The 25750-nt window shown below is 37.3% G+C and overlaps 1 protein-coding gene across 1 annotated transcript in view; it reads right to left on the reverse strand.

Annotated features, from left to right (window-relative positions):
- The window catches only part of EIPR1 (EARP complex and GARP complex interacting protein 1), a gene marked incomplete at its 5' end in the record, with an annotated part of 79243 nt that overhangs the window by 48736 nt on the left and 4757 nt on the right, over positions 1-25750 (reverse strand). Inside the window, 2 exons of the mRNA XM_084261852.1 lie at positions 14764-14896; positions 19888-19971. Of these exons, the coding sequence (XP_084117978.1) occupies positions 14764-14896; positions 19888-19971 (217 nt within the window). The remainder of the gene's footprint in view (positions 1-14763; positions 14897-19887; positions 19972-25750) is intronic.

A 25750-nucleotide genomic window follows, 5' to 3' on the forward strand; every position in this document is an offset into this window, starting at 1 on the left:
TGTTCCAGCACTCTGCCACCGTCACAGTGAAAAAGTTTTTATGTTCACATGGAACCTCCTATGGTCTAGCTTGTACCCATTAAGGTGACAGATGGCATGAACCTGGAAAAATATTTCCAAACATAAGGTGACTGTGAGTACTCAGCACAGATTTATGAAAGGGACATCATGCCTGATCAATATGACCACATTTTGCAATGAAAAGTAAATTGAAAATACAGGCTTAGTAAACAATGGGAGTTGATGTTGTTTATCTGCACTTTAACAAGTCTTTGGTACGGTCTCCCATAACATCTTCAGAGACAAGCTGATGAAGTACAGGCTACAAATAAGCTAGCAATATGGTAGGTTGAAGAGCAGCTAAACCACTATTCTCAAAGGGTTGTAATCAGTGGCATGAAGAGTATCCCAGTGGGGCCAACACTGTTTGGCATCTTCAGTGAACCTTAGAAGAATAGCAGCAGGCTGAAGAAATTGACCAACAGAAACCTGGTGAAGTTCAACCTGAAATGCCCCAGGGAAGGAATAACCTCATGGTCCAGTACACAGCTATCCAGTACACAGCTAGGGGCCGCAGCTGAAGAACAGTTTCCCTCTAAACACATACGCTACAAGAATTAAGGTTTTTAAAACTATCACCTAAAAATTAGGAAAAAACCCTCTCAAATCTTAAAGATTCAAAAGCATTTCAACATTTTCACATAGGCACTGCAGAGATACTGTTAGAGTACACTACAGATCTACTGTTAGTTGACTGGAATGAACTCTAGATTTCTTTATCAAAAAATTATCCATTGGCTCAAGATTGAAGACACGGTTAGGACTTCACTTGTGGTTTTTATATAAGTCAGTAGAAGAAGAAAAATAAAAAAATTAAAAAGCCTTCAATGTTCTCTTAAGACTATCAGGCAAACTACTCTCCTTTAGCCTCTCCAGCTTTCCAAGAAAGGTGGGATCCAGTGAAGCTAGAGCAGGCTATCTTTCCATAGTAGAAAAAGGGTCACAGGAAATGGAATACTAAGAGGGTGAAGTTTCAAAAAGTCTTAATGTTTACTGGGAGGAGCTTGCACAGTATACTTGGTTTCACTTACACGATTCATGAATAACTCTGAAGTCTAATACAAACCAGAGAAAACCAAGCTTCTAAATTTCACTATTTAATAAGCTGGTTGGACAAGAATTCCTAAACATGTACTGCAAGACCTTATGAGTATCTGCAAAATGTTATTTACTGCAGTAGTAGTGTTGACCGGAGATGGAAAAAGAACACATTTTCTTTCAGCTTATTATACTAGTTCAGTTCAACATTTGAAAATTTTGACTTAGAAAACTATTTGAAATTGGAGAAGAAAAAACCCCACCTTTTTCTTGTTCTAATCTCCCCCCAAAAAAGAAGGGGGAGGAGAATGAAACCTTTTAATGCTGAAGGATAGAGCATCCTGGTAATTCAACAGATTCTCCCCCAGTGACAGTTCTAATTCAGAAGCATTTTATCCACTTTCTGCATTTTAGAACCATTCTTTTCAATATCATGACCATCCTGTAATATTTCTACTTCAGTCATTCTCTCTCCTCCCTCTTTTTTTCTGACATTAGCTGTATTTTGCTTCATAGGACAAACGTTACAATTATCCTGATCACAGTTGTCAAATAAAGATGAAATCCTAAATCAAGGGATAACAAGCATCTGTGCTTCAAGTTAATTATATTATATACGCTCTCCCAATTCTTACACTTTTCCCTATGCATCTGCTCCTACACATTGGCTGAGATACTTCTGGGCTTGACTCCTACAGCAGTCTTACGCATGTATAAAATTGGAGCACACATTAAGCTAACACAGCTACATTGCTTGTCATTTGGACCAAACTCAACATACATCCATGCCCAGAGGCGTTCAAACTTGAACAGCAATTAAGATGGAACAGTTTCTCAAGCACGTCACCATTTCTGTAGTGATTTTCCATCACACCGATTAGATAGTCAACCATTTCCCTTAATACTTTATTGAAGAGCACTTGGGAAGGAATGCTGCAAGTTACATATAGCAGCCAGAATTCCTGAAAACAACAACAGGTACAACCTACAAAGAACACTAGGAGAACACCAAGCACGTTTACTTCTTCTCTCAAACTATGGGAATAAAGTTTCTTCTGTGCATCCTGCCAGAATTGCTGAAAAGAGCACTTGGGGATACTTAGAGACATACATTCAACTTCTCTCCCCACATTTTCATGGCTGCAGCATATCACATGGCTGTGCCAATGACTGAAGGGGCTTTGGACAGCCTGGTCTAGTGGAGTGTGTCCCTGCCATAGCAGAAGGATCTAACTAAACTATCTTTCAGGTCCCTTCTGAACCAAACTGTTCTATGATAGATGATTACCCTACACCACATGGAGCGTTTTCACTACAGCAAAGGAGTACCAGTGAAGTTAATGTCACCTTTATATTATAATGCAATCTTTATTTTCCTTTTCAAAGTTAAAACACAGTTTTGCATTACTCTGTCTCGATGTTCTGGATCTACAAACTCGATCTATTTATATAGAGTCTTCACAACCACTGCATAGAGGCACCAATCTTGTTTGGAGAAAGAAAGCAGAAAACCAAGAGATATGTTTGCCCAGGTGCCTGCCCGCATGTGCAAAGCTGCAGGTAACAGCTTTCTCCACTTGCACTTTCTTTTGCCCTCTAGTGTCTTTGTTACGTCCTTACAGCTCATGGAAGTGAAGAAAGTTTTCTGCAGCAGTTGAAAACCATGGTTGCACCAGGAAAATAAATTGGTTTCTACATACATTTCAATAGATCTGAATAAGAAATTGAGTTCTTAAGAGAAGCTGTGGCAATCACAAGCATGGGAGGCGATGGCAACATAGAAAATTATTTTTCAGGTATTAAATTTCAAAATGGTCTCAGGAAGACTTTTTAACCAACTGTAAGAGTGCTGTTTTCATTAGTCACCCACTTCACATAGAAAATCTGTTTTTGTTGCAGTGGTAACAGCCTGACTTAAAAAAAAAAAATCAACATCATTACACTTGAAAGACATTTTGCTTTTAAATTTCATTTTTATTGTTCCCAGTGAGAGGAATTAATCTGGCTTTATCCCACTCATTTAAACTAAGAATTTATCTGAAAGCATTTAGTTAAAAACAGAAGGGGCATTCTACTGTGAGTTCCCCAAATACTGTTATTAGCGTTATAGTGTCAACTCCTGTAAGACCAAGAGCTGATGTTTTCAGGTAATTCCAGTGCATGCCATTCCAAAGGTGAGAACAACTCACCCCAGAAAATCTGGTGGTCAAAAAAAGTGACAGGTGAAACTCTCGGTATACCAAGTTTAATTAATGCATGCAGAGAAAAATCATTTAAGCCACCTGTATGTGATGCTGCAGCCAGAACTAGTAGTAATAACTAGGAAAAAAGTTACGTGTGTCAAGATGAACAATTCTCTTGACCTAATATGCAGCAGTAGCTATGGAAGCCAAGCAAGACATTAGGCATCCTTACAAAGGGTACTGAAAATAAAACAGAAAAGATTGTTCCACAGCCCCATAAAAACTTTTTATGTCCTTATCTCAAATGAAGAGTGCAATTCTGGTGTTTACATCTAAAGGAAGGCATGGCAGAGTTGGAGGAAGGCAACATAAATGAAGACAATGGAACAACTTGTCTTATTAGATATTCAACAACTCGAGACTATTTCATTTGGAAGGAAAAACAACTTGGGAAGAACATGACCTAAATTTACAGAAACAGAAAAGCAGTGGCAAGGTGAAAGTGCTGCTACTACAGGTCAAATCTTGCAATCTCAGTTCTAAGTGTCACTCACTGAAATACTATAAAATAAGTTTAAAAAGAAAGGACTAGGAGTTTGAATAGCAAGTAGCTGACTGAAAATTGATGTTACAAAAGCCTGTGGCAGAAGGTAGTATCAACTACTTCAAAAAGGGATTAGAAACCTGTCTATACTGCTCTACAGAGGAACTCCTGTTGCTGCTGCAGGAGTCATGATACAAGTACAGATGAACCAATCACTTGTCCGATCAACAGGCTGGCACTATTTCATTTGTAAGGAAAAGGTAAAGGTAGTTCTTACATAGATAAGGTTAACTTTCACAGAAATGGCAGTATGAAGGTAAAATGCCTTGCTGCATCTCACTGATCCACTCTACACCAAAAACAGTTCAGACTAACAAACAAAAGGTGGTTGCGGTATTGTTTTTAACTGACCTCTGTAGATTTTCCACTGGAACTGATAGTTATGTCTAAGAAAAAAAAAAATATTCTATACAGGCAAAGGTTATCCTTAAAAAATAAAAACATCCGGATAACTAGGTTGCCTTTCCTCCTGATCTGTTTAGGAGATAAGTAGGAATGGTATCTCCGCAGCAATTCATGTGTTCCTTGCAACCCCCAAAGTACTAGGTTTCTAAACTGAGCCATATTTCAAAACAGAAGGAAGGTACAAATAAACACACTTACATTTCCCAACAATTCAGGTAACCTTATTACTACATTCAAGTGAACTACCAATAATTCCATTATTATGGAGGCCACGAGATAGGGATTCCTGCCTGTGCACTGCAAAATTTTATGAAAAAGCGCACTTCATTTAAAATTCCTACACCTTTTTCTTAGACATTAAAGCTAAATAGCTGCTCAAAAATGGAAGTCTGAAAACAGACTGATCAATAGCCCTTCCTTCATCAGCACACATACCCTGGGATGCCAGTTTCATCAGTTATCTAAGTCTTCAGGACAAGATCTGATGTCGGGGGGAAATGTTAAAAAGATAAGAGCAAAAAAATAGATTTTGCTTGCTTGTTTTGATGAAGGGAACAGAAGGAAGAAAAAGAAAAAATACTGTGACCCTCTTTTTCCTTGAGCAAACTGATTTTCAAAATTTTTGCATTTAAAGATACCCAAGAGAGACCTTCAGACAGCTGTTTTAGAGATTAAGCAGTTCTGCAATTGATAGGCTGCAATCATTTTTCCCTCCTTTGAAAGAGATCTCTAGTTCCATGAGCAACAAATACCAGCCAGAAGAGATACCAGCCAGAAGAGATACAATGGCATACACATATGCCATCAGTACAATAGATGCTTATTAGTATAACAAGCTCACCCTAAAAAGAAATCTACAGTAGTAGATTCATTTACATAAGCATGCATGTCTATCACTCCAAGTACAATTGAATTAAAAAGGATCATACAGCTTGCCTGCTTCATGTTCTTAAAGAAATCTCAAAGTAACTGAGGTTATTTGGTTCACACCTGTGACAGTGGTTAGAATCAAGGATGCACCAAGTTTGAAGGAACTCTTACTTGCAGTGTTGAATCTACAGAACCCTAGGCCTTACACTTTCTTGGGAAGCTATTTTCTTGGTTGCAAATGATTTCACAAGCCTGAAAATTAATTTTAAATTATTCATGTTTTTTGGTTGTTTAAAACTGCTAAAATTGATAATTTTTGTTAAAGTTTGACTAATAGATTTCTATTAGAATAAACTGCTCTTATGCAAATTCTGAAATAAAAATGTTTCAAAGGATATTACTTTTTTTAAGCAAAGTATAACAAACGCAGCTAGAACAAATACTACAAATGCAAGACAAGGAAAGCTATGAATAAACGTCCCAAGCCAAATCCTTAGTAAAACATACCAGTATTGAGAAATGTGTTGTCTTAAGACATGTCAGTGCTTTTTGGTTTTTTTTTAAAAAAAAAACCACAAACACAACACACCCCCCCCAAAAAAAAACCAACCACACCAAAGCCTGAAATTTCACTTGATGTTGAAATTTATTTATATTTGTTCAAATTATTCACTCTTAATTAGTCAATACATGAGCATTTCTTAAACCTCACACTACTGAGAACTCTTCTATAAACTCAGAGCTCTGGTCCAACACGTAATTCAGAATTTGGCATCTAAAAGAGGCTGTAAAACAAAAAAAAAGTACCCTTTTCAGAAGCAAGACCTTCAAGATGAATTAGACAACTGTCATTGTTAAGTATCTTGCCTCAATGAATTCATACAGGTAATACACAGTAATTAAACATTCACTTCAAATTGGGAAGTATGAAACTTTTAATTCATCAGCATTCTTTAAGACATACCTGCAAAATGCCCAGCAATCCTAATTGCAATCTCCTCACAGCACTAGACATTTAATAAGTGATACACAGTAAGGAAAACTGTTTCAAAATATCCTGTTCTCTAGAAAGAGTAGAATCATTTCTCTCAATTTTTAAGCTGCACAAAAGCACCACTGAGAGCAGCAGAACAGAAATTCTTACCCACATCTCCATACAAAAATTTATTTCATATTTATCTCTCATGACTTTTTATGTAATTTCTGAACTATGTGTGTTCCCCTGCAACATACTCTCCAAGACAATTTGCACTTTTCATGGCAGTCTGCATGGAGAACCATGACAAATACTTTACTTCTGTCAACTTTATTTTTTTTTCCCTAGGGTAAGCTGAAAGGAGGCAATGCTCAAACTGCTCGTCATGTTCTCTGACTACCCATGGCACCATTGTCTGAAAGTGCTAGAAGGCCCACACCAAAACTGACAGGGAGCACCCTAACATCTTAACAGTACACAGCAGTGCAAGTCAATCCTCAGGTTAATGCTACGGATCTCTTCAAATTACTGGAATACCTACATAACCTTAAAAATCTCAGTCTAATACCCTGAGACTATTTATTTTACTCTACAAGTTACAGTTTCCAGATAAAAAAAGTATCATTATACCAATACTGATGGAAATCAGCAAAACCAAGAGCTGTCCCAGCTGTCTGATAACAAAACCCGATTATTCAATGTCAAGATTCTTACACTCAGCAGGTTTTATCCCTCAAAAGCTAGCAGGTAAGGGTTGTTTTCCTCTTAAATCATTTTCAGTGTTGATACAGCTCACACACAAACACTTTCCACACCTGCTCCCACCCTGCTTAACATCATTAAAGCAATTCATTCTAAACATCAGGCTTTAATGCTGGGGAGGGTGTGGGGGGTGTGGGTTGTGGCCTATTATGTCACATTCTAATTTTCATATTTTCAATTACATGAAAGTATTCTTGCAGCTGAGAAAATACTCTCGCAACCTAATTCACACTTGCACAATCAGCATAAACATCTTAGTTAGTTTGCCACCATGATTTGGAACAACAGAAGTAGAAGTCGAAGTCTCCAGACCACTGTTCACCTTATAGCAGCAAAACCAAGCTCAACAACTTAAGAATCAAAAAATCATTTCAGTAGAAAGCATGGAAACAAAGAAGAACATAAGGTCTCAGGAAAGTTAAAGAGATTTGCCATAGGTAAAGAGAAAATAAAAAGCAAAATAGGAACCACTATTAAAAAAAGAAACAAACAAAACCAGAACAGGCAGATACTGTTACAGTAATTGGTTTTTCCAGTAACAGACACTAAATGATGAAGAAAACAGCTACAAAGTGCTAACAACTAGAGGCCATAGCTTATTTTGTTAACATTTCTGAAGCATTCCACAGAACTGATGGCCCAAAGGTTGCACATCACTGGGCACCATTCTCCTATAAGATGTGTGGCAGTTAACAGCACCTTGGCATTGCCTACAGTAACACTCCTGAAATGTCGTCATCTATCTTTGTCCCCCAAAATATATCCTTCATGTGCTCGCAAAAGAAACACCAAAGTAGCTTCTTTTCATCACTTCAAGACTCACCTGTATTTTCCACCAATGCAGAATTCTTTATCTGAATCAGTTCATCCCCATATCTCCTCCTCGTTTCATGTAAACCCACTGGTCTGCCTTACCCCCTTAACTTCTCTATTGTTTTTACCATCTCTTCTAAGCATCTGTAGAACACAGGTAAGAATGCAGTAACTACCCAAGTAACTGGCCATTACATAGTATCAAAATTTAAACAAAACACTAGTTTTACACTGACAGTGTAAATAGGCAAGAGCAGAGCAATGAGGTTTTATTCCAACATATAGAGTAAGCTAAATAGAGTTTATCCTTTGCAAAACTTGAATATAAGTAGAAGCTATTGACCTAAGAGTTCCCTTTAGATTTATCAAAATCATTACTTCAATCATTACTTCAGAATTATAGTTTTCCCTAAACACATCATGACCATTCATTCCCTTTAAAAAAATCTCTGCCATGCAGAGATGACACCTAAGCCATTTAGGAAGGAGCCTCCCATTGCTGGTAGAACTGGCATAGCTACAAAGCTCTTAGAACAGACTACCTAAAAACCCCTCTGCATTTCCTTTTCCTTAAATGATGAAGCTGAAATTTACTTTCTACAGCATTTTCTAAGACTTTAGGAAATAGTCCACCTCCACTTTAAGAGAATTCTAAAGTGGCAAATGAGAGAAGGGGGGAGGTATAAACCAGACAGCAGATTAAGATGAAGCTCTATACGAAAGGAAGCATACACAAGACACATGACAGTGTATCAAACTGGACTAATGAAGAGGGCATCATTCAGGAATCAACATGTTTCCAGGTGAATGCTTTCCGAGGCATCATTCCAAGGATTAAGACTTTAATCCAGGGATCCCACTTTTTTCAGCCAACCCTAGATCTGAGGCTTCCATCACCTACGTTACATAAAAAATGAAACTAGACATGTTCCTGGTATTTTACCCTGCCTCGAAGTCCATTCAAATGGCTTCTGTATTTCCCTTCCTGTACTCTGACACTTAAGAAATAGCAAGATGGAATATGGAACATCATCCAGAGGCTTTGTCAGGTTTCCCTTGTTCTAGTTCCCAAGAGACTCTGCTCTAGCGTGACCAACAGAGCTTTGGCATTTCACCTCAGCACAATGAAACACTTATCCTAGTGTAGGCTAGGATGCTCTTTTGAACAGTGAAGCAAGGCTTCTTTCAAACTTTAAGCAGTGATACACATGTGAAATAACTTTCCCCTTAACAGGTGAATAGAGCTCTTGGATGGATACCAATTTCTTGCACATCTGAAGACTAATTTATCTTCATTTTAAAACTTATTATTATATTTAGAGTACCATTATTCTCACTGGTTTATATCTTTATTTGGAGCATACATTGTTGACCCTCGCCCCACCCCATCATTATTCTTTTCTGATATTTAAAAGTGCATTTTTACTAAGATGCTATAATCTCCTTAATTACTTTGTCACCTTTCCTATTCACATTTTTAAGTGTCACTCCTGTCACATTTTAATGAAAGTAAGAAATGAATACTCAATTGACTACAGCTAGTCAGAACAGCACAAAGCAGGCAGAATTGTTCTGACAGGGATGTTCTGCTAAATACAGCATTCTCCTTTTCATTTCTGGAATACTGTGAAGGAAGTTATATGGTTTGTGCTTTGCTGAACATAACTTTAATTTATTAATAAGTATCTGAAGCAAATATGTCTGTGCAACTTTCAGAGATTAAGCATTAACCAATTAAAATGCAATAGCACACTCATCTTATTGGCACCTTTATTATTATCACTCCAAATCCTCTGTACATTGTAACATTCTCTCAACAATCCATCCTTCTAGCCTTTTTATTTTAAAAAAATTCTCTAAAATACAGCCATCATTGGTGGGAGGGGGGGACACTATAATCGAGACTGCAACTGAGAAGAATAAGTTTTCCCCCTGCAATTTCTCAAAAATAACTATTTTTAAAGCACGTGCATAGGGAGGGGTGGAGAGACAGCTACACAGTTTTAGCCTTTTATAAAGGCACAATGGCCTAGAAAATGAAATTTCTGGTTAATATCTAAAGACGTATTTGTTCCAGTGCTATTGGAACCAGTACTATTCTAGTTAACACTACCATCCCAAATGAAAAGATACAAGGCTTTATTGAAAATGCATTTTCCAAATTAGAAACCAAAGTAGTAAATACTGATGCTAACAAGAAATGAGTTTTCCTGGGTCTTGCCTTGAAAGGAATGTTTTTTCTTTTACAACCTACTTATGTAACAATACCCCAGTAAAACATCTTGAACAAAAGAATATGGAGTAGCATTTAAATTAACTTTATTCATTGATTGGAGAAGGTATTTCCCAAAATGCATATTCAGCATGCACATAAATTTCTCTGCAACTTCTTAAGAACAAGAAAGTTATCTAAGCCACCTTATTTTACTTTTTTGGGAAGTTACTTTTCTTGAAAGCATAGGAATTAAAAGAGGTTGCAGAATCATTATGAGTTATGCAGGAACAGTCTCAATACATTTCTATCATACAGTTATTAGAAATGTGTAGTATTTAGTAAATAGTAAATATTCCAACAGGCTTTATGCAATAGTAGAGTAACTCTTATTTGAGCTGTTTGCCAAAAATAAGAAAGGAAATTCTGTCTCCAATTGTTGAAATATGCTGTATTTGGCATTTTTGACAGATCTTCCCCAGAGAAGGCAAAAATAAAAGCTCATCTCAAAATGATGACTGAATTGTGATCACTTGCAAGTTTAGCCATTTATAGAAGAAAACACTTCAAATTTATCATAAGTCAGGACTTAAAAAAAAAATATCTAGTGGACAACAGGGAAATAATTTTTCAATGACATGGAAATCTAGCTATTATATTAAGGTTTTTCACATGACTTCACTGCCCCTCCAACATTTCTTCCTGCCCTTAGCAGTAGGTGGGCAATGGGTGGGCAAGATCCTGGGAAGGGGCACAGCCAGGACAGTTGACCCAACATGACCAAAGAGAAATTCCATACTGTATGATGTCTGCTCAGCTAGAAGCTGAGAGATAAAAGGAGGAAGTTGAGGGCATCTGGTATTTTTTTTTTTTTTTAATTCTTGTTGCTCATTTTGGGTTCTTCTGAGTTTTTGGCGGTGGTGGTTTTTTTTGGCTAGTTGGCTGCTGTTTTGGTTGGAGCTTGTTTGTGGGAGTTTTGTGTTTTGCTTTGGGGGTTGTTTGCTTTGGTTTGTTTTTTTATATTGTTTTTATTTGGGGTGTTTTGTTTTTTTTCTTTGTTTGGGGGTTTTTTTGTTTGGTTTGGGGGGGTTGTTTTGGTTTCTATGGGTTGTTTTTTGTTTGTTTTACAAAATGTTTGCTTTACAAAGCAACTACTACGCATACAGTAGCCCTGCTTCCCAGGAAGTGGCTGGACACCACCTGCTGATGGGAAGCAGGGAATAATCTTTTGCTTTTGCTTTGCTTCCACCTGTGGCCTTTAGTTTTTGCTGTGTTAAACCACCTTAATCTTAACCCATGAGTTTGGGGTTGTTTTCCTCCCCTCCCTGTCCTGCTGAGGAGGGGAGTGATAGAGCAGCTTGACGGGCACCTGACATCCTGCCAAGGTTAAACCACCACAATCCTTTTTCTTACATATGTCAAAAGAGAAGTAAAAAGACTTCACATATCCATGAAGCAGGGAAAAGAAATTGTAAATCCCTCCAAGTGTGACAGGGACAGATTGTTTTTGCATTAGTATCATTCCTTTTGGAAGATGTTTCCTACCTGTATGATTCAAGGAAAAGAAAAAAAAGCCTCAAACTATATCACAGGAAAAAACAAAACCACCAGACCCATACATATATACATATCCACACACATGTAAAAAAGCTTCAGATCTGTAAAATCCCACATATCACGCTTAGAGGTAGTTAAAATACCTTATTTAAGGGGGGGGGGGGGAGGGGGGGAGAAGAAAAACAGAAGAGAAAAAAAACCTGAACATAGGAACATCTCCATCTAAGAGGATCATTGAACTTTTGATTAGGATCTCAGTTGCATCAATTCAAGGCCTCTTTCAACCAGAAAAATACAAACTTTTAAGATCTTAAGAACATTACTATACCAGCATCCTCCTCAAACACGCATACAGGGCTTCCAACTGTCCATTTCATTCTTGACCCCACAATATAACCTACCATTACCAGCTAAATACAAGCATTGCTTTCCCTCATGCAATTCTTAGCACTCAGAAGTTAAAATATTTGCATATTACATTATTTTTCTAAGTTTTATCCCCACAAGAGAAGAGAAACAAATAATACCAGAACATACAGCAAGACTTGTAGCATCACCTCTGACTTTTTCAGCAGTACTATTAACTGTTAGGAAGTAAAAGAAGAGTTTGAATTTCTCAATGACATTACATAAGATAACAACTGGATACTGCAGAAAGATCTTTTCATTACATTTTAAAAGTACAGTATGATTTTAAAAATTTAAAAATAGTATCTAAAATCCAGGGTAAGTATGTTAGAAAAGAAATCTTGTGTCTTGCATAAGTCAGATCTAGAAAAATAGAACCGACGAGGTTGTATATTCTAATAGAATAGGTCTGAAGAACTTAGCAAGTCTACGTGACTGAAACACTAGAACAAACACATTGTTCAGGAATCAATATTTTTCTGTATCACTAGCTACAAAATGTTTATAAAAAGTTAATCAGCCCTCAAAATTCTCTCTTCATTGTAAGGACACAGCACTATTCTTTCAGTTCAATCTCTATTATATTCCCCAAACTTCCTGTATGAAAGGCCTATTTCTCTCAGGCAAAAAGACAAAGAGCAGAAGAGCAGTGGGAAAAAAGTCGCCTCCTGTTCACACCTACTACATCTTTTTTCCCCCCACGAAGTAACATAAGCCCTTATTCATACCTTGGTTATGCTAACATGTCTCTAAGTAGCAGAGAGCTAACTCAGTGTCTCTCCCAATACAAAAGAAGAAACATCAAAGCTTTTTTCATGAGTGCTTCACCCGCTTCGATCAGCTTACTTCAATGAGCTATGCAATGCAAAAACTTACATTATTTCACTTGTCTTCAATGCCACATTTCAGCACTTGAAGCAACTTCAAAACCAGCAATTAATGATGGACACGTGACCACATTCCTTCCATCTCCCAGTTCAGCAACAGTCAAGACTTGCCAGAAATCCTAGCCTCACACAGCAGAGATGGTCACAACGCCCATGACTGTTCCCAACAGCATCATCTCATTTCTCTGGTACTTCAATGAGGAAAATAGAATGTGGTGGTTTGGGTTTTTTTAAATAACAAAACAAATGCAATACATAAAAAGTGTTTTAAAGGTTGATTGCCTAATTTGGTTGCATTACTACTTGAAGCAAGCTGTCTGCTAAACTCAGTATTCCTTATTATTAGAACCCCATGCTGTGTACTTTCTGTTCTATACATTTAGAATCGTCAATAATCATTTAAGAATCAGATCTTGTTTTCTGCAGGAAGTTTATGGCTGATGATTCTAAATGAAGATGCATCAAGTACAAGCAATAAAGCTTAATGTTCAGAAACTGCATAAACTAAATCTAGAACACAAAGAAGCTAGAATAGAAGCCACACATATGCATTAATAGGTCCAATAATGAAAATCACAGAACTCACAGAAACAGTGACAGAATTGAGAGTTTATCTAAACAATCTCAGTAAACTTTATCCCAAAGAGGATTCTCAATTTATATGCATTTTGCTGTAAGTAACTGCTATAAGATGCTATAAAGAACATAAACCAATTTTATAATCTTTTCTGAGAAAGGCCTGTATTTGTTTTTGCCATACTTTCTAGAACAACATTTTAAGCTTAAAAATAGATACAAATTGAAGAAATTAACACTGGTTAACATGAAGTGGTACATTACACTCATGAAATACTGACTTGATAGTGTAATGCATATAACCTTGCTGTGCTCTTATGTAGGGAAAAAGAGGTAAGTTCTTTAAGATGTTTCACACTTTCATGCAGCATAATACTTAAGAAAATAAAAATGCAATCAACTCAGAAAGGCTAGAGAAAGAAAATTAGAATCATGTTCTAGTTTTCTTTAAAAGAGATTTCAGACAACTTTGAGTCCTCCTCTGAAACTAGCCACAGAATTACTCAGATGAATTTCAGGCTGACTACTACTTTCATATTTTCTCTTTGGATTACTGACAAGGTGAGGAAGTTACATCCCGTAAGTCACCCAGCGAGTAAAAAGTAGTCAAAGAACAGGCCAGTATCATTCCAGTGTTCTCCTTTACTCAAAATCATTTTCAGTTTAGAAAACAGAAAGAGATCTTACTCTACTTAAAGAATTGTTTTGAAATGATTCATGTAAGATTATGAAAGAAATTTTCACACTTTCATTTCAACCCAAAAGAACTAGGAGATCCAGGCAACTTTGGAACCTTCTCTCTAACAGAGCCACAAGCTTGTTTTTTCAAACCTTGCAACAGAATCTTCACACCTGTCTCAACTAGGATGTGCACACAGATCCTTCATTTCAACAGCTGTGCCCTTACTGTTAGGTTACACAAGGAGCATTCCTAGTGTTTCTGACGAGGTATTTAGATAAGAATGTATAGTTCTCTGTGGGCATATCTGCATTAAACATACAACATTATATACAAACCTCGCCTGCCTTTTTAAAAGGGAGCTTGACACTTGCACGATGTTGTTTTAAAAGATATTTACCTCCACTGTCAAAAGCAAACATATAAAACAATAAAAAGAATGAAGCATAAAATAACAGGAATGTGTTATTTGCCATGTTCTGCATTAATCAGGCAAGCAATACTTTTACTTGGCTGCTTTCCTTGACACGAACGCAGAAGTAGACTTCTAAACAAGACGACCTAAGGATATGAGACAAATGAAGCATAGGTAAAGGTAAAGCAGTTGGGTTTATTTTAATGCCTGTGTTGATAACTCCGATTTGAAGTGTTTACACAGACGTAGATGTTCAGTCCTCACACATTCAAAAATAGCAAAACACTTAGAAGTTTACCAGGGTTAGAAAGGACTTACTTTTATTGTAGCAGGTTGCTAGCACACCTTTATCTGCAGGACTGGTACTAATGTGCCAAATCTCACCCACTTGATGAAGGAGAACATTTTTGTTTATAATGTTATTTTCATCATCAAAGTCTATGATGTGAATCTGCAAATACAATAAAAGAGAACATTAGGGTTTCAAATGTTTTCCTGTGGGTCTTAATTATGCACGATGACTGCACAGAACAATTTAATGAGAATTTTACAACCGATATCTACTTTAATTAATTGTTATACTAACAATTTAGTATATCATTGATTTCATGCAGGATATAATTTTCTAGAAAAACACAGGCAATTTCCCTGTTTTGAGGAAATACCATGTTTATTCTTCTCAATTTTGCAACCTAAAGCGTGAAGGTGATTTTTCATTTTATGACTAATAGTAAATAAGCTACTTGTATTGCAATTCAACACTTCTTATAGCAATAAAGAGAAACAACATTACAAGCCTTAGTATAAATGTCTGCACTAATTCTGTATCCGAACCATCAAATTCAAACATCCTATGAACAAAGAAGGGGAGACAGTGAAAGGACTCATTTGAAACAAATGGTGTAAACTCAGTAAGAAATTCACCTGTAACGATATATAAATCTATAATACTTGTTATACTACATGGAAAAATAAAACACTGAACTTAGAGGAAGAACAACAGTATTTTTAATCCATACGTAAGACTTTAAGAGACACACAGTTAGATCTGCTTTTTGTGATTTTGATTTTTGTCTGTGGCAAGGTTTTTGGGTTTGTTTGATTCTGTTAGTTTGTTGTTTTGGATTTTTGTTTGGCTGTGTTTGGTTTGGTTTGTTTCTTTAATAGATCTATGCTACTCATTTTTCTTCCCTTTTTTTTTTTTAAATTAGGTGTTTTTCTATAATTGCCTTGGAAATAGAAGACATTGAGAAAGATTCTAGCCTGGCACAACATACACAAGTAAATTTACACATGGGACTAATTCTGCTAAACTCAACAGCAAACAAGTAAATTGTAGAGGACCTACAATTTTTAGAGAACTGTATTCTCATTAAAAATTCATTAGTAAAGTTAGGTGAGCAACGGAGAAAAAACAAACAAGAGACATCCTTTCGTGACTGCATTTAGTTTACTGAATAACTGAAAGAACTCTTAGCTATGCACATTACAAAAAATTTCTTAAAATATAGAAGCTGGTAAATAGGTCTCAACTTAGTCCAAACCGGTAATATTACACAGTTTTGTGGATTTTTCTATGGGCTGAATTCACATGTCACCTTTTTCCTTCTCTTCCAAACACTGTCACCAGCAAATCCTCCTTCAAACACATAATGCTGGACTGTCATCACCGGCACTGTTATTCCACTCTGTCATCCAATGCAAGGAAGCACCTCCACAACTGATTAGCAAGTTGCCTTTCCAGATTTCATTTGGACCCTAAACCTAGAAATCTATCCAGGAATCAGGACACTATCTAGCTACCCCACCAACCACATAACCATCTTTGTCCAACCTATAGATTGATCCTCCTGCCTATCAAAACCCCCCAGAGCAACATCTTAGAGTTACCTATCATTTCACTTTATTTTGGCTTTCTGTACATCCCCTCTCTGATCCACTCCCTGACTCTCAATTCAAATGTTTCTGTCTATATAGAAAGCTCTTGCTCATTTCATCATTAAACATCAGTTTAACCACATCCTTCGGGTTTTTTTTAGTTTTAAATAAAAATTGAAAGACACTGTCTATCCAGCCTTCTATGCTACTCTAATCAGATACATTTTGACTTTCTGAATAAACTTAACACCACAAACTACCGACAAGTCGAACACTTACTTTACAAGCACAGAACTGGAAGGTGGAGAATAGCAAGGTACTCACAACTGTAAGGTAAAACATCTTCAGTCTCATGGCAAGCAGTTGTTATTCTCACACAACAAAAACATTGGTCATTTGCTTTAGCATAACAGAGAAGAGGATCTCTGAAGTTTAGTGAATTGAGTTTTTAACAGAGAAAGACTATGAAATGTCTAATCATAGCTCTACTGGAATGTAATCTTTGTGGGAAACACCTCTTAGAGAGGTGACTGATTCTATTACCAGTAGCTACACAAATTAATTACTAATCTGCTGCAATTACACTGGGAAAAAATACAATGCACACAAGCTTAAGTAGTGAGGAAAAAACACAGTGAGATCTGAATGAGAACAAATATTTAGTTCTCCTCAAAATCTGGAGGGATTGCTGATTTCTAAGGGAATTACTAAGGAAGGGAGACTAACCAATTTCAATACAAATATATTTTTTCTTTAATTATGCAATCTCCACAATTGATTTTCTTTCATCAGGCACCCATAGGCATGAGTGACTGGGGAACCGGTTTAGTTTGACCAGGGCCCTGCTTTGTAACTGTAGAATGGCCCACATGAAAATAAGTATTTTACATTCTAAAACACAAAACTGAAAAATCTTGGAGAGTTCTGAGAATAAGAGAGATTAGAAAAGACTAAGTGATGTAAACTTCCTTTTCATGCGTCCAAAGCATACGGGAAATGCATTGAACAGAGAACAGTATAAAAAGCCAGTTTAGTGTACTGAGAGCAAAGGTTCTCAAACTACACTGCACAGAACACACATCTTACATCAAAAATAAACTACATAAACAATATCCAGCAAGTTATGAGGACCAAATGCCAAGTACTACACACTGCTAATATCTCAAATGTTGACAGAATATAAACATCTTACAAACATTTTCCTTTGCTTTGAAACAGCAGTATTAACAGCAAAACATTTTCACCAGGTCTCCTCTGAATACCTAAATTGCTTCATACAGCAATAAACCTCAATGAGGCAGAAGTTACCATGCCAGATGTACAACTACTGCTCTTTTATTTGCACTATGCCTGCCCAGGACCAGAAGGGAATAAATATGCAGTACCATCTTGTGCAGAGTAAGAAACCTCCCACTGTGCAGTGCTTGGTCAAAAACTAGAGGTTGCCATCCAGCTAGTAAGTTAGGTAACTGAAAAAGTTTTTAAGCAAATCTACAGAACCTAGTGCTGAATTAAGCAATAATGACTTGAGGCCTAGGGCAATTCTTGGGGATTAGCAACTAGCTGAAAGGAGCTGATGGCCTGAGGCACAGCTAAAGGCCACTAACCCCCAAACATTTGTTAATACCTTAGGAAGCGTCCTGCATCTCCATTATTCATGTTACTCATTGGAAAAAGAAAAGTATACTCAATAAAGTTGAAATAGAGAGATATTTCTAAAATACAGTGTATAAGACCAATGAATTTACCTGAATCAGAAGATTTAAATTATTGAAGATCTACTGGATACCAACTAATGAATGAGTTATTCTTCAATTACAGTTTTGTATCAGGGTTTAATTTAGTTGAGCCAAAAAATTGATTTATTAATATAGAAACCCCATTATAACTAAATGTCTGAAGACTACTTGAGATGGCACAATCAAAAATACAATTTCGTGCATTTTAACTAAGTTTGTCCTGCCACTATTTTTGTCTCATAAGTATTACCCAAAAAGTAAAGAAACTGAATACTCCATCCCCCTTACATCTCTGAATATTTTTTCCTTGAACCCCATCTAGTATTGAGTCTAAAAATCAAAGCTTCACTTACAGCTCACATCTTCCAGAGCTATAATTCCAAGTTCATTTTGTACAGTGCCTTACAGACCAGTTTCAGAACAGCTCGTGGCTGTCTCCATTCTAAGAGCTCCTGTGGTGGGTGTCAGCCTTAGCTAACAGCCAGATTCCCACCCACCACTTGCTCTCCCAAGCAAGACAGGGGGAAGAACAGGAATGGAAAGCTCATGGGACAAGCTTAAGACAGGGAGATCGCTCACCAATTACTGCTGTAGGCAAAACAAATTTTACTTGGGTACATTGTTTATTGCCAATGGAAATAAAAATGTAATTACTAATTTGAGTAGTGGGAAGAAAAAGACAAACTAACTGGTGCGTTCTCTCCCCCCTTTCCCAGGCTTAACTTCACTCCAGACTCCTCTAACTCCCTTCAAGGAGCATAGGGAGGCGTGTTGAACAGTGGCAGTTATGGTCAGTACATCACATTTTCTCTCTGATACTCTTTTCATCTCACTTTTTCCTCTGCTCCAGCACAGGGTCCTCATGGATCACAGTTTCTCCAAAAACATCCACCTGCTCCAGCACAGGTGTTCCACAGGCCACAGTAGATACCTTCTGTTTCTCCTGACCTTGGTCTTTGTGATGTTTCTCAGTTTTTGTTCTCACATCCCCTTCTTTACATCCAGCATTTTCTTCCATTTCTTAAACGTTTTCAGAGAGGTCCCACCAGGCAAACTGGCTCAGCTGTGCTTTGTGGTGGGTTCACTGGAACCAGCCATGTCCTGCACAGGCAACCCCTGGGCCTTTTTCACAGGGGCCACCTCTGCATCTCCACTGCTACCAAAGCATTGCCACCTGCACTCAGTACAGCTTTAAATTCTTTGGGCCTCAAGATCTTCTTTCAGTCTGAAGGCTTTTACTGAAATTTAGTCAAAAAAGTTAAAGTTGCTGTACAATTAGTAGTACTGTACTCTTAACTGCAAAAGAAACAGACCAATAAAATCTGAGCAAGGAAACTCACTCACATTTTAGTTAAAATTTTTCTTAAATTTATTATCAGAAAGAACATCTCTGACTGCCAATAATTCAACATGAAAAAATCCCATTTATGAGGTTTCACATACATAGAATTGTGCATGTACTAAGAGTCCTATTAGAGGAAATCAAGCCTTAAGGCTTTTGTTTTATTTTGCCTCTTTTCTCTGGTTTAAAGATAGCTTAAAAAAACATACAGATTTAAATTAACAAAAACGTGGCTGTTCTTTTACTAAACCATTCTTAGTCACACAGTTTAGAAGATTAACTTGATTTTCATAAAATACACACAGTTCATCCACCTACGTTTCTTACCTGTATCTACACACTCTACTCACAGAAGTCTTCAGCTTGACTGTTGCTTAATGTTCAAATTCAACAGGATAGTAAAGGAGAAGGAATTATAATGGAACAATGTTTTAAAAAAAAAAAGATGGAAAAATTACAACTGATATTTGACAGAAAAATTACCTGATTATCATATCTAAGAGACTGTGTTCCAACCAAGAATCTTATGGCATCTGTTTCTGCTGTCTGAGGTGTTAAAGCTCGTGCCTAGGGAAGAAGAAAGCCATTAGGAAAGTCCAATTAACACAGCACGTTAGTTTCATGAAAAACCTTGAAGCTTACATATCAATTAGCATTGTAAGCATCACATTCTTACACGCTACAAACTATCCTGCCCTTTACATCTATTTTGGTTAATACATTTTTTGTGCAGTTTCTCAGGTTTTAGAGAGAAGTTAAACATACAAGTGCTAAATACATTATCTGTTACAGCAATGATAATACTACTTTTTCCAAACTAATTCTCTGATATCTACTAAAAAAAACTCCATAGAACAGTTCTGGACAATCCTTATATACATTAACCACAATATCCAAGAAAGAGATAGTTCTCACAGAAGCTTTCAAACCATTCAGACAGAGAATGCCTGCATAAAAACAAATTCTTTTTCTCACCATTAACCACCAATTTTAAAGGAAAGTGAAAAAACAAAATCCATCTTGTCTAATCCAGACCACTACAGATAAAAATTGTCTGAACAATAAGAGAAATAACTTGTTATTTACCTACTGAAATGTCATAATCTCATGATTTTGTTATATTAGTGGTACAGGACAATGCTAGTCTCTGCTCTACTTCAACTTGCACCAACTACAGGCTACAGAAGACACTGAGGGAAAAAAAAAGTATAGCTTGAACTAAACCCACAATTACTAGTTTGCACTTGTCATTAGCGGAGTCTCTCTCAGATAAATCTTGAGGAGATTGAAAGTAAACCAATGGTCAAAGGAAATGTCAGCAACCATGAGTAAACTAAGAAACATAAACTACTTCACATTCAAGATTTTTTTTGTTGAAGCAGAAAACCAAACCTTTGCTATCCATATCCTATTTGGCAGAAAGTAGTTCAAATCCCTTCAGACACCAAAGCCTGTATTACAAATACTTCAGAAGGACTCAGGTAACTGCTGAATGGCCATTCCTTCTGCCATCCCCTGCTGTGATTAGCTGACAATTATATTCTACATTCAGGAACATCTAGCATCAATACAGTCCTGTTTAAATCTTATTTTTATATTAATATCAGAAAGATTCTAGGTATCTTGGAAGGAAATATTTGATACGCATTACATCACAATACATAAACTTAGAACAATTTAATCCAGAATAGAAACTTCAAGAGATTTTTTTTTTTTTTCCTTAAGCAAGGCAAAGCAATCCAAGCTCTTGCCTGGCACTAACAATAAGAACCAACTCATTTTTCAGAATAAGGTCTGAACACCTACAGAGCAGATACTTCTTATCTTACATTGCCTAAATCACAAACTTCACATGCAACATTTTGCTTACAATTCAGCATAAAAAATGCAATGAGTTTAATAAGTATAGTCTAGTAGTGTAACTTTTTTGTATATTAAGTACTGGAGAACATGTTGCAGTTCAAAACATACTCAAATACAGATCAGAGATCAGTGTGAATCCATACTGATTTGTTTATACTCTCCTATTCATGCAGCACTTAACTACAACAAGCCTAGACAGCATTATCAATTGACAGAAAAAACCTGAAGTTCACAAAGGCAACTGCAGAAAAGCTTTTCTTTTGTCTTGAACAGAACTTACATTTGCAGCTCTTTGGCAAGAGCTCCTTTTCATTCCATATCTGGTTTCAGTTATTATAGGGGGCGGGGGGAGAAGAACAACTCCAGCCAACAGCTATATATCTCTCTTAATCAAGCAAGCTTCTGTTCTCTAAGAAGAACAGAAGATACCTCCAGGATCTTCAATAAAATAAGGACATAAAGGGGAATTTCAGCCCTTTTAAAGCCTTTTGATTATGTCTTATGCTGCTGTCAAAAATGCTTCGTGTTAGACACAAAGTGACCAAAACAAAATTATATCAATGCACGGTAACATTCATGTCATCAGCTTCTCTATCCCTCCTTCAAAGTTTATGTAAATTATTTCCCGTTTCGAACCAAAAAAAAAAAAAAGTGCGTCAGAGAACTATTAAAACACATCTCACAGCAAGAAACACACTTCTGTTTAGTCTGTCATATGACTACACCACTCACAGAAGACAAGGCTCAAACTCATCAAGTGTTCATAAATCAGGACGAACCAACCCACAACAGAAATAACAGTAAAATGGCTTTTCAGTTGTGTCCCGCACAGACATGCCTGATTGTGTCTACTCTGAGCTACTTTTAGAGAAACAGAAGTTGTTTCAACAGATGATACAGACAGTGAGTAACTCTTGTGATGAGCACCACAAGTGAATTTGAGTGCTATCAAGATTAAGAAGAACGCCTTGAGTTTGTCATCTTGTCCGGTGACCTGTCAGAGCAGGTTGCAAATCACATCTTTCGCACAAGCATCCTGCTTCACAACTGCAGCTACCAGACAGAAAATAAACAAAAAAAACAGAGTATAATTAATATCAATTAATCTAAACCAAGGTAACTTATTATTTTATAAAGCCAGTATCCACAGCGCACAAAACTGTACACGGTCCCAAAGAGTTTACTGCCTACGATACTGAAGTGTTGTTTACCAAGAGAATTGCCACGTTGCATAGAAAATAACCTACAACACACAACTGAAAGACACAGTGAGTGAACAAGTTATCTTTACACACATTGTCACAGCAAAACCACACCTAACTGATGCTTCCGGACCAAGCAACAACATATATAATAGATCATTTTATTTTTAAAGAAGGGCTAACTAGGAAAAAATTACCATCAAGAAAAAGATTAAGCCATCATGAACCAGAAAGAACCTTTTAGTTACATGTCCACATTTCATAGTCGCCAACAGCTCTATGAAGAAATGTACATGGTTTGAAGCAGGTAAAGACTTATAAATATGGGTTATTTGGAGGCAACTTCACTGCGATTGATGCTCTAACCAAATATTATAGCCATCTAGAAGCAAGATTATAAATATGAAGTCAAAATTCAACTCCACTAACACAAAGGAAATCCTGCCTTGGGAAAGCAAGCACCAAAGACTTCTCAATGTCACACAAGCCTGCCAAGGAACCTGAACGAACCAACCCTCCTTAGAGGCTTTTCAAAGTTTATATATTCTACATAGCAGTCTGTAGCTTCCTCAATTCTGTTATTCCACTAAATTAAGGGTTGCACACAATCACAAAACAGAAAACGAAAGGAATGTAGTAATTACCAATTTATCCCTGTGTTTTCAGAGAAAAAAGGAAAAATCCCACACTTGATGGCTGAGTGATTGTTGCTGAGACAGAGGAAACTGCATCACCACACTCCAAAGCCATTCCTGACTAGGTCTCTGTGTACCACAGGACTAGACACTCCCACACAGTGGCAATGGTTTAGCCCCAGCCAGCAGTGAAGCACCAGGCAGCCTCTCACTCACATCCCCCGCTCAATGGCATAGGGGAAAGAATCAGAAGACTGAAAGCAAGGGAAATCATGGGTTGAGATAAAAGCAGCAATATATATCAATAATACATGCACAAAAAAAAAAAAAAAAAAAAAAAAAAACAATGAACAGCATGATTCCCCTCCACCCAAAGTCGATGCTGCCCAAGACCCCCCCAGCTGCTCTGTAAGACCCCCAAACTGCCCAGCCTCTCAGCCCACATCCACAAGCAAAGCAAACCAAGGAATTAATTCACCACTTCCCAGTATGATCACTGAACACCTACGTGTCCCTGAAGTCAATGCTGTGCAAAACTCCCATCTGCATCACCAGGCTCCCATCCCACCTCCAGTTATAAACAGAGCATGTCATTGTATGGTATGGAACAGCCCTTTGGCCTGTTTGGGTCACCTGTCCTGGCTGTTTCCCCTCCCAGCTTCTTGTGCACCCCCATCTTCTCATTAGCAGGGCAACGTGAGAAGCTGAAAAGTCCTTGACTGCTTGGCAACAACTAAAACATCCCTGTGAGGGTTTTTTGTTTTTTTTTTTTTTAAGTTTTCTAAAACAAGGTGTGAATTCATACTTAAATAGACATACAAAATTGAACAGCCTATTGCAATAGCCACACTGAAGTTCAATATGGGTCAGGGAGACAGAATCTAGTCCAGTAAACATAAAAATCCCCTGACACTTTCATTTACTGCATTGTGAAGTATTTAAGAGAGCCATTAAGAAACATACCTGGAGCAGAATAACCATATGCACACACTGAGAAATAAAAATGTAAAAAGTGTTCGTAATGCATCATCTGTTCCCAGGATAGTGCAGCTGCCAGGCTTTTAGTAGTTGAACCTCAAATTCCGCAAGAACCTTGAACATGCTACAATTCTACCACAGCAGAAAGTAAGTAAAACTAGTGAAGACCACTACCAGCCTGCAGGGACAGAGATCAAAGAGAGAGGAGTGGGGGTAGTAATGAGTCACTTAAAGCTGAGTGTAGGAGGTTTTACCAGAGAAGAAAACAAAAACATAAATTAGTTTTATACACGACTGAAATTCTGTGTTACCATTTCCCACCAGAAATGCAGCATCTCAGATTGAAGATTTCACACCATCTCCCCATATGCAAATATATAAGTAATGAATGATACAGAAGATTTTTTAACCTGCTCCTACTCCTATCGTGGAAACTGTAGGTAGTTCCATGTAACTAGAGAGTCAACATGGCTTGCCCCATTGCCAGAAGACACGTCCTGCCTTTAGTACATGCACTGAGGGATTAGATATGGAAACACGAGTGTACACTGCTGCATATTTGCCCATGCTCCTTCAGGCACACATGCTTAACAGATTCCTCTGGATGCATAGTAATTGTGGTCAATAGACTAGCAGGCTCACACTGAATTAAGACACAGCTATGCCACCATGTCAGCTAGCTGTTCCCTTGTCTTAGGAACAGATCAAAAAACGCATTAAATGTAAAGGACAACAAAAAATTAACTGCAAATCCACTGCAAAAAGATATTTATTTATGCAATGCAAAGGGCAGAATACAAGTGACAAACAGCAGCTTAAAGATAAAGTAGAAGAAAGAGCAACTGTTGTGCCAGAATGCAGGAAACACTAGCAGGAGACTGGGCATCACGTCCATGCCTACACCAGGCTCAGTGAGATGTTGGGCAAAGACCACCTTCTACCTTACAGTGGTAATTTAGACCACCTGCATAATGATAAAAGCCTCCAAGAGAAAAAAGTGGAACAGGGGCTGCAGAGAGAAGGACCTTGGCAACAGCAAGAGATAATCTAGAAGAACACAGTGATAAGTCTCAAAAAGATAAAGGTCAGTTTAAACTAACTGCTTTGTGGAACCATGACACACTAAATCTCTATGCTGTGTCCATAAATTCTCATGAGAATAGCACTTAAGATGTTAAAAATGCTGGTGACCACTTATCTCTCCTGCAAACATTCTGGATGGAAATCCACAACGTTGGCATAAGAAGCAGCAGAAGGAGGGAGTCTTATGGTGGCAAGATGTCCCTGTTTTGGCTAGAGAATGCAGAGTAAGAGAGAGATGGTTTCTACACAGAATCTTGAAAGCCACAGCACCCACAGCGAGACCTTTTGCTTAATCATCTGTGAAATTAATATTAAAGTTGACACCAATAGATATGACAGTGAGCCAAAAAGAGTCCACACTAACCATACCTGACTATTGTCATGGAAGGGACGATTCAAGCTCAGGTAATAAAGGATATTGAGGAAAATACCTCCAGGGGAGAGAAGATATGGAAGACCCTGAAGAGGCAATTGACTGGCTGTTCTCCTTCTCCTCTACCAAAGTCAGGGATGCCTTCCTGGCAAGCACTGCACCATCAATTTTGGCAAAGAATACCAGAGACAGCATTTTACTAACACTACCAT

Source organism: Gallinula chloropus (genome assembly GCF_964237585.1).
Source record: "Gallinula chloropus genome assembly, chromosome: 3".
In the NCBI taxonomy this organism is placed as follows: Eukaryota; Metazoa; Chordata; class Aves; order Gruiformes; family Rallidae; genus Gallinula; species Gallinula chloropus.